Source organism: Cygnus olor, chromosome 4, assembly GCF_009769625.2.
Source record: "Cygnus olor isolate bCygOlo1 chromosome 4, bCygOlo1.pri.v2, whole genome shotgun sequence".
NCBI classification, from domain to species: Eukaryota; Metazoa; Chordata; class Aves; order Anseriformes; family Anatidae; genus Cygnus; species Cygnus olor.
In genome coordinates, this window is record NC_049172.1 from 61,942,917 (window position 1) to 61,960,632 (window position 17,716).

At 36.0% G+C, this 17,716-nt stretch overlaps 1 protein-coding gene across 16 annotated transcripts in view; it reads left to right on the forward strand.

The window, feature by feature from the left end:
- Positions 1–15,421, forward strand: part of PROM1 (prominin 1) — a 63,079-nt gene extending 47,658 nt beyond the window's left edge. For 5 of the 16 annotated variants that reach the window (XM_040557181.1, XM_040557185.1, XM_040557187.1 and 2 more), the window contains 14 exons: positions 319–403; positions 1,465–1,611; positions 1,865–1,936; positions 5,602–5,694; positions 6,417–6,434; positions 6,860–6,913; positions 7,841–7,921; positions 8,000–8,068; positions 8,611–8,703; positions 10,154–10,269; positions 10,956–10,979; positions 11,348–11,416; positions 13,713–13,753; positions 13,977–15,421. In XM_040557181.1, coding sequence (XP_040413115.1) covers positions 319–403; positions 1,465–1,611; positions 1,865–1,936; positions 5,602–5,694; positions 6,417–6,434; positions 6,860–6,913; positions 7,841–7,921; positions 8,000–8,068; positions 8,611–8,703; positions 10,154–10,269; positions 10,956–10,979; positions 11,348–11,416; positions 13,713–13,731 — 940 coding nt within the window. In that variant the 3' untranslated portion in view covers positions 13,732–13,753; positions 13,977–15,421. The other 11 variants (XM_040557186.1, XM_040557197.1, XM_040557188.1 and 8 more) reach the window with 8 other exon arrangements.
- The last annotated feature ends 2,295 nt before the right edge of the window (positions 15,422–17,716 follow it).

The window sequence follows — 17,716 nt, forward strand, 5'->3', positions numbered from 1 at the left end:
TACACAGAAATCTCACATATTCACGAAGACAACATTGATTTTCTTGTGTATCACTAGTAAAAATGATTTTCTTCTATCCATGAGTTACTAGGGATAATTTTAACGTAATATTGCATAACACTAGCTCTTTGCAAAGCTTATCTTTGAGGCCATCAGAAGTTATTACTTACTTTCTTATAGATGAAGCTTCAAAGAACGTAGCCAGAACTTTTTTAGAAGACTGATTTTCCTAAAATATGATAACATCATTAATCATTCTCTTAATGTTTTGTCTCCAAGGCGGTGTTCAGGCTGATGTATGTATTTGTATTTTTATAGTGATTGCAAGGAAAACAAAGGAATTTATACTTCCCTTCACCTAGAGCACCTGTTCAATATCAATGAATTTCTAAATATCAGTATGGTAAGTAAAGAAAATAAGAGTGGGTTCTTGTATATTTTTGAAGGCTGGGGACATGTTTGCTCTTGAACGCAGTATAGCATGTCTGGGTTTTAAGGAGTATTGGATTTTATGTACAGTACATTCATGTCTGGGTTTTAAGGAGTATTGGATTTTATGTACAGTACATTCTGCGAGGAGGCACGAGCTGTCCAAACTAATTTGAAAGAAAGAAATATATTTGCAAATAAGATGTTCTTTATCAGTCTTTATCAGTCTTAGTCAAAAACCTTGGAAGGTTTTGTGATGTGCTTTTTTATGGGTGCAGATAATAATGTTTTTAATTTTGAAACTTGCATAGAAGGTCTAGCATTTTCCAAAGGCTGCTTATGGTGTATAATGAGGGTCTTGTTCTTTTACATAAATGCCTTTCTTGCTCTGTTTTCTTCTGATTCCAATCAGAATTATGTTGGTCTTGTATACAATGTGCTATGCTCCTAAGAATGTTTCCAATTTTGGAGGTAAGGAGAAGGGATAAGATAAAATCCTTTCAGTTAAGCTGTAATAACACACAACAGTACTGTCACTGCATGACTGTACTAATGTTTTGCTTACCTGTAATCCTGACCTGCATTACTGCAACACTTAGGGGATCCTGCATTACTGCAGTCCTTAGGGGATTCTGCTAGGCATTGTACCCACACTAAGTAGATATGGTCCCTGCTCCAATTAATATATGATTAAAATGGACAGGGAAGATTGACTAAAAGGAAAAATGTGTCTGAGCTTCCACAATGGTGGAGGCTGGGGAGGGAGAAGTAATTCATTGGTATGAAAGATGCACAGGTGGTCTAGAACATGGTGTAGCCAGATTGTGTGGGTACTGCAGGGAAGGGGAGAACGTTACCTGGATTCTGACAAGGTTAATTGAACTGACCAGATGCTGACAATGAAGTTGTTTGCGTGCTTCTTCATAGAAGTGATGAGTCAGCAAAAGGCAGATGCTGCTATATGAGGGGAGGGGTATAGAAGAGACTGCCCTGGATGCAAACTACTTTTGTGTTTTAATTCGTTTCTATTCTCAGTATACAGAAGATGTAGCACTTCGAATTGAACATATTCAGATAAATCTCAGCAAAATCATTCTGCTGGATGAAATAGGGAAGGAGAATCTTCTGAATTTCAGCTCTTCAGGAATAGATGGGATAAACTTTGGAGCATATTTAACAGAGGTGAGACTGTAGTAATGTAGGGGCACAGCTGGAACACAGCTTAAGCTGAAATGTTTCTTTAGCAATGGGAAAACTAGAGGAAAAATCTGCTTTTGTGTGGAAGGAGAAGTAGAGCAAAAGTACTTCAGAAGTTAAGCACTTCAGTAAACATTTGAAGAAATAAAGGATGGACAGAGTAGATGGTGTGATTAAGTGCAGTCTGTGCAATAACAACATACTCTTTTCTTTCTGAATTGTTCATATCTTGTTTTAGATCAATAAAAGTGTAACCAAGGTTGATCTTCTGTCATTTGCTAATGACTTAGAAGCAAGAGCAGACCAGCTGGTAAGTTTAACTTATCAATATAATAATACATAAAATTTGTCATTGTAGTATTATATAAGTATGTATAGCCAAATATTTAGACTTTCCATGGGAAAGTTCTTGTACTTCAGACACACACACATGGTGCATTGTCACATAAGGAAAAACTTCAAAAAACAATGTATGTGAGCTGTATTTTAGAGATTACTAATTCTTGATTTTTGTATGTTAGCAGTTCTACAACTTCTGCTTTGGAAGTGTACTTTGTTAAACAGCAAATTAAGAAATCAACGTGACTGCTAACTCCATTGTAGTGTTTCCTGTGATGCTGTCTACATTTTAGGGTCCCAGTTAGAAGAAATGTTGCTTGGATCATGATGGATTTGAGTGGGTTTTCTTTCACTTAGTGTTCAGAAGATTTTGCAATTAGCAATAAAATGAATACTGAGGCAGCTCATAAGGCTTCTGTTGGGAGCTGGGGCTCCACTGAGGGGGAAGAATGCACAAAAGAGGTCCTATCTGCTCTGTAGGGCTTGTTCAATGTAGATACACTGACACTGGTCAAAGGCTGGAACTACAACAAATGAATGAATCTGCAGAATGACACAGCTGTGTTAACAGCTAAACTAACTAAATAATCAAGTGATATGTTTGGATGTATGTCAAGGTCACTTTCTATTTAATTTCAAAGTGGGAGTCAGTTTGGACACTAGATTGCTTTGCTGTCACCTAAGACATTGCTGCATTGTGGCACAGGAGAGAGTTATGCTGCACATTTACTACGGTCATTTGTATCACAAAAGGACACAGCAGCAGAGTGAGACCATGCTGGTTGGAATTTATCAAATTTTCATCCTTCCTCCAGCGAGAGGGCAGCACTGGTAGAAGTTGCTGGTATGTTTACTCCAGCTTTTTGCAAAAATTGATCACACCTGTTCCTTATTTTTTTTAATGCCAGACCTGTACTCATGTGGGGGGTAGTCTGCCCACGTTTTTTTGTATTGTGGCTATCATCCTCTTTAAGCACAGTGGGTGAGTCACACTTGGTCTGTTTGCTCATTTAGGTTGTCTGCTGACTTGGACAGATACCAATAGCTTTGGCCACGCTTCACTTCCATTTTCAGTTTTTTCTCTACCATTTTGAAGGTTGTACAGTTGGAGAGTTTTTGTTTTGGGGGCTATTTTCTAAGTGAAAGCTGAGGTTCTTCAACATGCTATATCTTAATAGAATTGCCTCTGAGATTTCTCTTTAAAGGTGCATTTTACATAGCTTCGTAAAGGAAAATCTATTGTGCAGGTAGATTGGTTTTTCATTGTCTTTTTGTAGCAGAATCTAAAGGAAGCATTGGAAGTGAGAATAGATCAGGCTGAGTAATTTCTTCATATAAAAGACAAAGAAAAATACAATATTAAATGTGTTCCCTCTCAGAGTGTATGTATTTAGTTCTTTCTTGCTATACAGTGTAATATATAAAGTGACTAAACGAAAAAACAACACAATACAACATATTAGATTGTTACAAAATTGATGGTGGTTTCCAAGGGTATTTTATAATTCTACTTTATTATCGTGATAGCTCTTACAGCTTACAGGAACAATCAATTAAAGAATAAATTAAAAACTTTTGGAATTAATTAACTCTGAGTGTATAGATTGCATTTTCTGGCACCTTGCGCAAAATTAAATACACATTTTAATACTGCAAAAAGGGAAACTTAAAAAAAAAAAAAAAACTTGCATCAAACCAAGGGGTCATGCTGTGGAGGAGGGAGCAATGTTGCCCACGGACATTATTAGGTAAGTGGATCCAGCTTGTCAGCACAAAGCATGCTGAAGCTGCTCTGTAGCCTTACCGACAGTATCGAGCACCCTTATCTCTTAGAACAGAAAACATGAAATGACTGCTCACACGAACACTTCTCAGGAAGTGAACGTGTGTTTGAGCATCAAAGCCGTCTGGCCATACAGCTAAAAATGATGGTCTTTTGCTGTTTGGCTTTACAGTATGTATATTTCTTAGTATTTAGTCATTATACCTGTAAATTGGGTAAAGGTGTGAAGGGTTTGTTTTCCTTCTCATTTGGAAAGAGGATCACAAGACAGAACAGAGTCCCTGGCAGACTACTGTCAAAAGAATAGGCAAAGCTGGAAAAAGCTGCAGGGGGACCTAGAAAAATGTTGCAGAAGTATGCACCCCAAAGATAAAACTGGCTTTTAAAAGGCATAGGTCTAACCAGGAAAATGTTTTCCTACTTTTCACCAGGATGGTTCTCTCAGATTGGATGGCAGCAGTGGAGAGGAACAAGTACTGTGAGAGATGCATTGCCATTCTCAATTACAGTGCTGCACTGGGATTTGTTCTCTTTTCCAGTGTAGACACTGTTGTAATAGGCATTGCAGAAAAAGTAATTTCCACTGTACAGAAGCAGAGAAGCAAAATTCGTACAGCCATTCGCACTGTCATTTGTTCCTTCTGGTATTTGACTAGCATGTCTTTTCATGAGATAATCTAATTTTGACAAAGTATATTTTCAACAAAATGAAATGATGGCCCTTCCTATTCTCTATTTGCCAGTACAGTAAAAAGTATCTGCAGAAGTTTTTCTCAGTAGAAAGTTGTACTGTTAGGGTACCCCAAATGAAACATCTTGAAACCCCGTTTCCTGAATGAGGTCTCATCTCTACACGAGCCTGGGCTTGCATTTAGGGTAGCTCTTCTTGCAAATCCAGCAGTTTCTGAGTCCTTATAACTGTATCCTGTGGAAATGGGCCCGTAGGTACCTATATTCCCCAAGGGCAGCAGTCCCAAAATGGGAAAAGAAGTTTCATAGGAGGAAAGGCAAGCAAGCCTGCTAACTGAAAGTGGTGTTGGGGTAACAGTGGATTGAATGATGTGAAAGCAGAGAAATCTGATTTCCTTTGAGAAAACAGGTTTAGGTCTATGTTTTGTCTTGGACTAAAATTCTTCTACTTCTGAAATGGAGTTAGCAGCGTGCGTTCAGGGAACCAGTTGGTTTTGCCACCAAGAGGAAATAGAAAATGATTTCATTCTCCGAAATACGTTGAATTTTCATGGCATTTTGCAAGTGTGAGCTCCAGGTGGGTATCCAGGCTTTAAAATCAGGGCACAAGCTGATCTTTTGACTGAAATTTGGAAGCCACTAAAAGGAAAAATAGCTTTCACAGACTCATTTCCAGCTTACCGACTGAAAATGTTGAAACTTCAGTGTCCTTCAGAAAGCAGATGACTAGTGGCTGTGTCCACGCTGCAAACAGCAAAAGTATTTGAGCCTCTGTAAATGAGAAATGCTCGTTCCAGAGGAGGGCACCCCTGCACCAGGGACGTGCCGGACGAGAGGAGAGTAGCAAGGGGTGTGCTCCCTCTTCTGTATTTAAACTAACTTAGTGTGCTCTGTGAAAATTTTCCATTAAATCTGCTGATAATGTTACAGCCAGAGAAGCAGTTTAATATATATGTTTTGGTTACTGAGGTTTGAATTATTAATATGGCAAATTTTTTTTTCCCTCCTTGCGTTGAGGATTTCAATTTGCCATGGCCTGTTGTTAGCATCAGCTGACCTGCAGTTTATGTCTAATTCTCATTGTGGCTCTCTTTTTTTTTTTTTTGCTTTATTTGAAAGCTTTGAAAGTATTGAACAATACTACATAATTTCCTTTTTTGCAGCCAAAAGGAGCACTGGAAAATGCCTTAAAAGGACATGCAAACAATATTCGGATGATTCATAACCAGCAAGTTGTTCCACTAGAGCAAGCTATGGTAAAATATTAAAGCAATATTAAAACATATATGTAAAAAAATGAATCTCTGAATCTTGAATACAATTTAGAAAGCTGAATTTGCTAGTATATATGCACAAGTTACTTTTGTATTGTCACGGAAGATTAATCTGGTTAAAGTCTGTATTTAATAAACAGTTCTCATACGTGGGATACTACTACTTTATAATACTGCCTAAAAAATACTGCCTAAAATCATGGCCCCATTTTTTCCAATTTATATTCGTGGTTATATGTGAATAAAAGAGGAAACAGGGAAGAACTTTCCAGAATTCTAATCCTAAATCACCCATTTTCTTTTTTCCTTATCATTTGTCTTCAGTAATAAGTGTAGTTATGACTTTCACACATTTCATGGAGTCAGCAACCACTTAACAGTACTGGAATTGAAGCTCTGACAGTCGTAGTTAGAGCCAAAGAAAAATATTTTCTGTTGATGCTGTTAAAGATGTGAAAAGGCTTCTTCTGACTGTTTTTTTCCAGACACTGATTTGTATCAAGCTGTGAATTTCGTACATGCTAGCTATTGTTTTTTCCTCTACATAACTTGAAGACTTTTATTTTATCTTAGCATCAGATAAAGTATTTCTGCCCGTCAAAGCCCTCATAAAAAAGCACTAGGCCTCTGATTCTATGCTGTTCTTTCTAATTAACTCCTAATTATTCTCATCTCTTTTTCCTTTTACAAAACTGACTGTCAAGAAATATGTTAAAGCTAGGGTAAGTGCTTTTTCCCTTCTGAAACTGCATAATATACAAATATTGTATATTTGTATATACAATAATACCACAAAATACAAAGCTGTACTCTGAACACCCAGTTCCAATTTTCTGTTCTCTCTTTCTTCCCCCAAATAAATCTTTCCCAGTTTATTGTTACTAATTTGAGCTAATTTGAAGTCTTCTAGTACACAGTTTATAGCTACTTAGTGCTGTTGGTGAAATACTGAATCACCAACATGAATGGTTAAAAACACAATATATTTGTTTTAAGTTAATACAACTGTTGTTACTACATAAGATGTGATATGTTATATTAGAAACAAAGTCATCTATACAAAATTGAAGCACACATATAGGGTTGAAACAAGTAGGCTCTTACCTCTAGTGATGACTTATCTTTTTTGTTCCCTGTTTTCTACTAGAGCACTTTAAATCAGAGCATTAGGCTTCTGAAGAGGACATCATCTGAACTTATGGTAAGGCTTTCTTTCTGGCAACAGAAGCATTTTAATGTGTTTTAAATCCATTTGCCACATATACAGGACATATTTTCAATACAGCTTTTACTATTTCTGGCTGTTCTGTTATTAGGAAGAGATTGTAGTGCAGTGAGGTAGTAAAAAGGTCTTAGATATCTCTGCACAGCTTTTTCTGTGTTGCCGTTCCCTTCCTTTTAGAGGAGGGGGAAAAAAAAAAGAATCTTTTTTAAAATATGAATTACAAACTTAATTATCAGGTGGTAAAATAAACTTGAGTAAAGTTCCATGTATAGTGCTATTCATGCTAGTAAAAATGTAGCCTTTTTTTTTTTTCTAGAATCACTGAAAGCAAAACTTGGAGGTGGGGAACAATCAAGAAACAAAACCCAAAAATACAACTGAGACAAGAGCTTTGTGATTCACATTCTTAACCAGCTCATGTCCAATGTCCAGCTCCAACTGGGCCCTGTCTCTTTAGCGTTGTAGTCATTACCTTCCTGCTTCTGCAGCATCAGCCAAACACTGGGAGTCTGTGGCTGTGTAGAAGCTTCTCCAGGGCGGCCAGTTTCCTCTTCAAGTAGCAGCTAGTGCCTGCACCGTACTGAGACCAGGAGATGAAAGTATCTCTACTCTTAAGACAACAAGAATGGAAGAGAAAGGTGGTCTAGTATATAAACTTGTTACATAGGTTCCAGGAAAAGTTGCCATTCATACCTAAAAGAGGAAGGAAGCAGTAGTAGTGAAAGTTTTTTGTCAGGTGGTCATGAATCCTTAGGCAGAACATAATTGCATAGTTTGTCCGGTGTTCACAAGACAATGTTACGGATTTATCAAGAGAATAGGTTATCACATACAGTGGCTGCGGAACCACTAACAGCTTGAAAAGGGATTTATTTATATCAAACACCTTCTCTTCCCCTCCAGGTTAAGGTGAAAAATGTCATTAGCGCTGTTAATGCTGCCCAGCTTCTCATAAACAACAATGCTTCTCTAGTTATTGTCCAGGTAAGTTTTATCTGATTTAAGTACATTCATTTAACGTATCATGGAGATAGAGGTTCACTTACTTTTGTCTGTTTTTAGGAAACAAAAAAGTACATGGACACCATAGTTGGCTACTTCGAGCAATACATTGATTGGGTGAAAGAGTCGGTAAGGTGCATTTGCTTCATTGAGTGAAGCTGCTTTTGAAACCAAAAAGGAGCTAAATAGTAATAATAGAAAAATTACGTTGATTGTATGTTTTGTAATTTCAATTTGTAAGATATTTGTGCTCAGTAGGAAGGAGAAAACTTGTCTTCTGTAAATAATTTTGTATGAAGTAGAATTGAAAGGATGAGTAGTATTGATTGGAATAAAATGCCAATTTAGTACACTTTTTTTTTTTCCAGGGCTAGCCTGAAATCTACCATTTGTGCTAATGTTGTACTGAGCATGCTTAGTTTAAAATGGTATCATTAGCATCTTGTTTTATTCTTCTTTCTTTAGCTTCAGTCTTTGAGAAATTGAGTTGATGTTTTAAAGATTTATGTTCATTTGATAGCACATCCCACTGGAATTTAATGTGAATTTGGAGAGGGGGAGAGAGAACAATTTAGTAAGCGGTAGCTGTTTACTAAAGCTGTAGGAAATTTTTTGAGGTTCTTATTTTAATCTGTTAGGTAATTCAAACTGTTTTCTTTAATGTCTTTCAGATTGCCATGGAGGTAGCAGCATGCAAGCCTATTGCCAATGTGATAGATACAGCAGTAGATATATTTTTATGCAGCTATGTAACTGATTCTGTGGTAAGAAGTCTTAATCTGTTTCTCAAAATCGGGGCATCAAGTCAGAAATTTTTTTGAATATAAATCTGCATTCAGTTATTCTGGCTAGACCATTCAGAAGTGTGACAATAAAGGATCACATCCAAAGTTATTCAAGGAAAAATGTTCTGATCTGTATCAGCCAGTGCTGAATTTGTTTTATGTTTCCATTAAACTTAGGCTTCTGTTAGCAAGAATGTTGTAAAATCAACTTTTCTGAGTAAATTTTTTTTCAAACTTAAATTGTGAAATAAATGCACTACTACTAATTTGGAATCTAAATTTTGGAAAGGATGGGTTTCAGCTTGCATCATTCCAAACCTCCTTGAAATAGAAAAGCATAAAAATCTGAAGTTTTTAGCAGTAACCATTTCTAACTCAAGATGGAGGGAGAGAGAGAGAGAAATATTGAGGAAAAAATTTCTCAAGTATCGTTTCTGGAATCTAGAATTTACCTGGATGAGGTAAATGGATTTTTTTTATCATTTGACTTGTAGCAGACTGAATCGTTCTTGCTCAGTGGAGACTGAGCATGACTTGCAGCAGTATGCAAGGGCAGTGTTGGCTTTTTTGTCTTGCAAGAGAGCTTGTAGAGAGGGCAGCATATATTAAAAATAAAATAACCTACCACATGCATGGAAATAACCTAAAACATCTCCTAGCTACTATTTGTCTGTACCACAATTTCAGCTGGATAACAGTCACACTAATAGTAAGTGTATGTAACCAGTCAAAGCTACTCTGACCTTGATAATGCCATAAAATTTTCTAACTTGCCAGAATCATGTTGTACACATGGATTGTCTTGTAAGTTACAGAGCTTCTGGGTTTTGAGAAGCAACTAAGCTTCCAGTGGTAGATGAAACGTGGTTTTTGTGATGATAGAACCTATCTGAGTCACATACAAGTCAGAATGCCTCCAGGCGATACAAATCAAATTTGAAAAATCATCATTCTAACATCTGATGATGACTCAGCTCATCTGTGTGATAATACAATTAGTTATGCAAGCAGGTTGCAGCTAACAAGTTAAAATGCACATTGAGAAAGTGCTGGAAACTCAGATTTTTGCAAGAACCACAGATACTAATTTAAAATAGCAAGAAAAGGGGAAAAATGTTGCTCGTAAATTAATGCTGAGAGACAAAATTACTTTCTGGCTCAAGGCTGACTAAGTTAAAATAACTACTTAAGACATTATGCATGTGTGAATTTCAGAATTTGAGCATCTCTGGACAGTCTTCTGTTTGGTTACATCTGTAAGATAGTGGTGTTCTTACTTTAGTTCACATCGACTGTGGAGAATAGCTTATCCTGTTCCATGCTAGTATAAGGAGCTTCAGTGCAGAGACCTCTTAAACTAGTTTCTAATGAGTCTTTTAGTAACCATGCTCTGTGATCTTTTTTTTTCCTGGATTTTGTTTCATTTCAGAATACCTTCTGGTTTGGTTTGGGAGGCTCTTCAATATTTTTAATTCCTGCCATAATTTTTGCTGTAAAACTCTCCAAATACTATCGTAGAATGGATACAGAGGATGTGTATGATGAGTAAGTATATACTCCTAGTCAAGCTAAATGGCAAATGGGTTTAAATGTTTTTTCTGGTGTCTCACATGAAGGTGCTATAATCCTTAAATCTTCTGTCTGTCAGATTAGCAATGCACATTTTTGAGAAATACTGCAGGTTTGGGTTGGTGCCTGCAAAGTGCTTCATGCAGGTAGACTTTGGCGAATTTAAATTGCCGTGACTCTGTAGATACTGCGAGCTCTGACTTTAAGAGGTGACTTCAGAATGAGGTCTTCAGAGCTTTATGTGCAGCCTTTATATAAATATCTTCGTGTGCAACTGATTAAGCTTTTCTAAGTTATCTGTTTAGGTGAACTGTGCTTTGTAATCTCCTTGAAGTAACTACTTGCTTCCTTACTGTCTTAGTTATTCCTAACCAATGTTTCCTTTTTCAATTGCAGTTCCTCTGTCTCAGGGACTTGGCATTTTACTTTATGATAACTGTTCTTACATATTTTCCCATCAGTTTTGGTTTTACTACTTTCTTTTCTGCTCTTTGTTTTACTCATTCTTCAGTTAGCCTGTGCACTGCATTTCTCAAATTTCACACTGATAATTTTTCATTACACATTCAGAAATCAGTAGAGCAGAAACAGGCATGTACAGCTAAAGTTAATCACTTATTTTACTGTCTAGTTAATGACTCCTCCTTTTTTATGTTTTTTAGTGTCGAAACTATACCCATGAAAAAGTAAGACATTTTTGCTGGTATTTGGTAAAATTATTTTATTCAGGTGGGAGGGTTTATATTTTTAATATAACTTGTTACTTCAACAGAGGTAACACGTTTTGTTTCACTAGACTTTATATTAGAGTATCCAACTCAACAGGAATATCTTAATAACTAGTTTTTGGAGAATATTAAAATATAAAAAGTGTAAAGTTATACTTATTCCATAGCTCCTAACTGTTACAAAGGAAAAGTTATCTTCTACTGTACAAAAACAGTTTATCTTTGCATATAAGGCCATCATCCATGTACATGTCTTGGAAGCCATACTGTACATAGTGCATCTTGTAGTTAACATGGTCTTTTTTGGTGTATTTATTTTATTACAGTACAGAAAATGGTAATAATGGTTATCATAAAGAGCATTTATATGGTATACACAATCCTGTTATTACAAGGTAAACCAAGTCTGAAACTGCATGCCTTCATGTCCTTGCTTAATCTAATATATTAATCACCTATCCAATTTTCTGCACGTTTTGAAGTGAATCACTTAATAATTTGTTTCTTGCATGATTATTCACTATAACAAATGCCGTATGATTTATATTTCTTAAATGTTCTTTACATAATAAATATTGTAATCTCCAGCAACGTAACAAAGGAATTGCCTAAATTTGGACGTAAAATCCAGATAATTAGGTATTTATCTAGCACAATGGGTTGTCCTAAATTAGTAAACATACTAAAATATTTTGATAGCAGGTGAAAGTGATAGGGTGGGATGCATTCTTGCTCCTGATTTTTTTTTTTTTGGTCTGTAATAAGTGTGTCTTTTTTATATTATCTAGGACAGAAGCAGGTGCAACTTTACAAACTGATTAATTAGTGTATGTTCTTCCTGTGCAATGCATGGAACACAAAAGCTAAATTTTATAAAATCAGCTCTTACTTCTGATCATCCTAAATTCTAATGAGGAGCTGTAGAGACTCTGCAAATAAGCATAGCATTTAACTGCTCATTTGCTCTGTCACCAGAATAAGTGTGCTTATATTACATTTTTTTAGATGATGCAGTGAAGAGCTTTTGCTGTGCAAAAGGCAGATGATCCAGGATATGCAGAAAACATGAAGAGATTAAATGGCTGTTTCCGCATGGGTAGAGTTAGGGTAACATCACAGAACAAGAAATTTAAGTTAGATTTAAAAGGCAGGAGACTTGTGTTCTTTTCTGTCTCCAACTCTTGTGTTGTAAGACCTTAGCTAGTTGTGAGACTTTCAGTTTCTATATGGATAACATAGGGTGTCCTACAACTCTAATATTATGTTTTGCAAGATATGAGTTGCTTAAGGAAGGCTGTAGTCTGTAATTAAGATATGTAGCTCTCCGTGCCTTAACTTACAACTTCATGACTGAAAATACAGGCTGAGTGCTGGCAGACAAATCGGATAGCATTGTTCTTTCAATGATTAAATACCAAGAAAGCTGAAAGTTTGCAAATCTTGCCTGATTTTGTGGCTGCATCAGCTGTATATTATTGTTTGTTATAACTGTATTGGACAGTAATTACTTAGTGACCAAATTTGTTTTCCACTTTTCCTTCTAAAGTAAGTATTTATATATAACAATGTTTTCAGTGACATGATCAGGGTTGTCATGATCTGTGCTGCAGTTTAAGGATTCCCTAAATAAATCTACAAGGTATCTAATTCAAAACTAATCTCCACTGGCACATCTAAGAACTCTGTTTCAGGACTTTTGATATTTTACATAAGAGGAAACTAATAATTGCTCAGGCCTCAGAAGTCCCTTTCTGATCTTTGAATCTTTAACATGAATGTTAATAATCTTGAAGTTTAGAGCATGTTTTTCATGATATTTCAGGAATTGATTAATAGTTAATACAGTGTTCCTGAATAAGCTAAAAATTAACATAAAATAATCTTTTAAAGCCACTAGTTCAGTTCTGACTTCCTTTTTCTAAATTTTAATAGTTACTCAAAATTGCCTTCCATAATATGGTGTAAGAATTCTGTTTGAAGCAATACTTTCTTCTGAGGAGTTAACTGAAATAATTTGAAAAACTGCTGATTATGTTAGATACATGCATTGGGTTCCTTAGTCCAGGATTCTCATACGAGTAGGGTCTTATTCTTCAGGGTCTTATTTATTTTTAAGTGATCCTTGCTTTTCCTGCAAGGGTTTTAGACGCTTTGGGAGATCTGACTGTGAATGGATCTCTGTACACCTGCACTTTTGCATAGTTTTCTTTGGGAACCAGCTGGATTGTTTTGCTAAAAGGAGATGCAAATCTCTCTATAAATATGAGACATGTAAATACAAGTAGGAGATCCATGAGGTGTGTTTACACTTATATAGATACCTCACATAGAGGTGATACACACGTTAAAGCAAGTGTTAAAGGCATAAATAACCTCAAATGCAGACACCACTTTGGGAGAGTAAAATTGGAGGCTGGATTAGGCTCTTCAAAGAAGACTGGTGTTGAATTGGTAACCCAAGCATTTCTTTCTATCCTAAAACAAAGGTAAGAGGAGAGGTTGGTGGAGTAAACCAGAAAACTATTTTCTCTTGCTTGAAAAATTCTTCATTAGATAAGTGGAAGTTTGAGAAAGGTTTTGTACCAAATGAGCCTGTCTCACCTTATAGCTAGACACTCTGTTTCTGTTCTGCTTGTGGACAAAAGAAAGTTATGATTCTGATTTGTGTTGTTTGTTTGCTTTTTTGTATAGCTCTGTGGAACAGTGGTAACAGATACTGGAAACTTTAAGGGGTAAGCAATAAGCTTTTAAAGTCAATTCTAGACCTACTGCTACTTTCCTATTTTTAAGACTATTTTGCTTTCAGTAACATGAATTCTGTAAGATTTAAAAATAATTTTAAAAACCTATTGAACCATATTTGTGTTCATATGAAAATCTGTGCCTTCATTCTAGTTAAATTACATTAGAATTGTGTCTTAAGTTTTCCTGAATTGTTTTTGTGATTATTTCCAGGCTATAGAAATGAGGCTCAAGATTCTTCTATGGGACTGTATCGTTACTCTACCAAGCGTATTGGCATTTACGTTCATCCTCAAAATACTGAGCCACTTGTTTTATGTGACCCGCACTGTAAATCACAAATGTACTATTGAATGTTATGCCATAAACTACTGTACAGGATATTTTGTGACCAGGGCACTGCCTCTCAAATACCACTGTTCAAGGCTTGAATTAAAACGTTTTTTTGTTTTTTACTTTTTTACACTGGGCTTTCTATCTTACATCACAGGATATAAATTAATTAGATTAACTGACTTTGCTTAGTCCTCTGACAATTGGCCAAGTTCTTATTTTAAATTGTTGAGATGCGTTAAATACAGTACATACACGTTTACATAAAAATACATTTTGTATACAGAGACTTTTGTATATATGTTTTTTCTTAAAACTTATGAGTGTTTAGTTAAGATTTTAATATTGTATAATACATTTCACAAATGAATTTACCAGCATGATCAGTGTTGCTATTTGGTGCTCTTGAATGAACAATTTGGACTAAATTTTAATTGTAATGGGATGCACAGTGTCTCTTTGTGTCTCTGAAAGTTCAGTTGCATTTTTTCTTCCTTTTTTTAATTATGATTTAATTTTTAGTGCTTTTTTGCAGCATAGACCTAAAAGGGAGACTTTTGTTTTGAAATCGTGTTTGGGTGGGAGGGTTGGGAGTATGTGTAATGCTTAATACAGCAAAAAAGCTAAGCTTTCTAGAGTTCAGTAGTACCCAAAAAGCGCATGAAAGGTGTCAAAATGTTGGTGATTTTTAGAATGCTTTACATTCTCTGACTCCCTTTTCCCTGTTCACACCCACTTCTGTAACATCCTTAACAGTATCACTGTTGAGCTGTGCCTCTTTGGGGGGCAGTGATACTATTTTTATTAAATAATTTCAAAATATGATTTCCAATATTGAAATTCAGACACGTTCAGCAACTGGAGTTAGAATTTCTATTCTAGCATTATTGCCTTGAATTTTGGCATACAGTTGTGTTGCTGAATTAGATAACAGCAGAATTAATCAAAAGAGCCACAAGTATTTATCTTACTAGTGTAAAACATTACAAAGTGTGAAATAATTGGGCATATTGATCTCAAATAGTGTCTCTTTGCATATCAGTATTCCTAACTGTTTCCAGTGAAGTTCACTAGCTTGAAGGAGGGATAATCCTGAAAATCATTCAAATAATTTTAAAGAAATGTTGAAAAGTCATACCAGTCTTTAATCTGGAATAACCTTAAATTTTTCATTTTTAGGTCATAAATGGAAACATTTCTAACTGACAGTATGTAGCATAATGTGTATATGTAATGTTCAGAACTGTAGATTTTTAAAAGTTTCTATTTTTAATTTGAGAAAATGTTGCCAGTTCACTTAAATAAAAAAGAACTTGCTTAACTAACTGATGTTTGATTCTTAATTGTTTTGTCATGCAGACCTGTCTCAGATTTGCAGTTAGTCTTACAAAAATGAGTCTTTTTTACCCTGATTAAAAATTTCTCCTATATCTTACTTTTATTGATGACTTTAGCTTATGCAAGATAAAAGACCAAGAACTGGAGCAGGAAGGACTGAAAGAACATTGACTCTGTGTGGGAGAGCTTCTGAATTCCACAAAGGGTGTGATTTATGCAGAGATATAGGATTCGAGCTAATGAGTTGTGGGGAACACCTACATATTCTTTAAGTACTCAAGTTGTTACTGCTTATCTTTGTTTCTGTTGCACTGATAGCAGAATTAATCATTTTCTAGGCCTTCAGTTCCCACAGTTCACTGCTGGCAACCTAGCCCAACTTATAAAAGGACAAGTGTTTTCCAGTGACATTACAGACCATGAGCTATTTCATCTGAAGCATAGGCAGACAGGACACAAGTTGCATGGGAATGGGACAAACGGTTTGCAGTTAACATATTAACTGCAGTACTTAAGTGCACCAGAGCTCTTGAGTCCAAGCTTCAGTATTTCTCCTTATCATTGGGGGCTGATTTATCATCATGATTGCACATGAGAACTTTTCAGAACTAGAGATCCCAAACTGGTATAAAGTATTTTTTTAAGTAATTTTGAACTCTTTATCAATTATTAGAGAGAACAAGAGACAAATGTCTGTAGTTTCCAGGAATTCTCAGTGCTATTGTGCATAAGAAAGTGTAAATAATACATTTATTTGTTCAATTATCGAGAGGTCTTTGAGCCCTTCCAGTAGGGCTTTGAAATCCTTGAAATGAAGTTTGAGGTAGGCAACAAGATTCTTCTGGTTAGCTGGGTGTCAGGTGAGAAGACTCCCCAGAAAACACAGGACAGTGAATTGTAAATCTTAAGTAGGCTTGTGCCATTACTGTTTGTCCTAGACTTGCCTGGAGAGCCACACCACTGTCTTTTTAACAAGACAGTCAACCAGAGCAAAGAAGAAGCTGGAAAAGAGAGTTCTACCAAAACTGTTATTAAAGTAGCCTTGAAGGGGGACGGAAAGCAAAGATTGTGGTTCTCAGGCAGATGGTATTTATTTATTCATGGGAAACTTGGTGCCACATTCACTTGAAGAACAATTTCAGGCTATTCAGAACAGCCATTTGAGGTGGCTTCATCTTCAGACATGCAGCTCACAGACCAGCTGGGATGCCAGAACAGCTGGGGGCTGTATTTGTCAAGTGTTAGCAGAGCATCTTTTGCAACTTTATTTTTTGTTCTACTTTACTATCTGTTAAATAAATGTTTTTGCCTTGATATTTTCTCTGTATTTTTAGTAATACCTGTTGAGGGGCTAGATACACATAATGGTATTCTATTCCAATAAGTACAGCAGTTCTTAAACCCAGGGTTATTCAAGCATACCTAAATAATATGATTGCCTATCCAGGAGCCCTTCAGGTGAGACTGGGTGTAGTACAAATGTCTCTGAAGGAGTGCCTGGCAGGATCTTATGAGCCAGAAAAGTCCTGTAGCATGCAGCAGCACAGGAGGGGGGGTTCTTCGTGACCAACTGAACACCAAGGGAATTACCATGACTCTCCTTAGCTCTACTGCTTTTAGCTACCGCAAAAACCATTAGTAAAGAACTGCACAAAAATATTTATATTCTCCTGTCTTTGTTTTGTGACCTACCTATGTCTCATTTATTATAAACGGGGAGATATTAAAAAAAAAAAAGGGGGGGGGGGGGAGTAAAAGGTGATAAAGCACAAATATGTGTTAAAGCACAAATAAGTAAGTTTGACATCTCCTAGGGTGTATTCCCTGGTGCTGAGAGCTGTGATAAGCTAGTTCTTGTCTTGCACTGTTGACTGAAAATAACCCAAGGATTAACAGTAATTATAAAACTTCCAAACATCTGCTTTATGTTTAGGCCTACGTTATTTTGCTAAAGCCTTATTCCATATATATTTTTAAATATTGCAAGTATTTAAATACTGCAAGTCTAAAAATCTTTCAGGACTTAAAGATCGTGCAGTTGATTCTTCCCTGTGTCCGCAGTGTATGTCAAGTGCTGACAAAATGAAGTACTAAAGTTGCATCCTTGCTGTGCAAATCCACAGAAAAGCCACTGCACAAATCAGCTTTTATTAGTAGGACATGTTTATAATCATCCAGATGTATATGCATAGATAGTTTTGGCACTTTTATCTTTTTTACTTCAACATGGTTTTACAAGTTCAGGCATGAAGATAGCTATAAAGCAGCTGAAGAATGGAAAA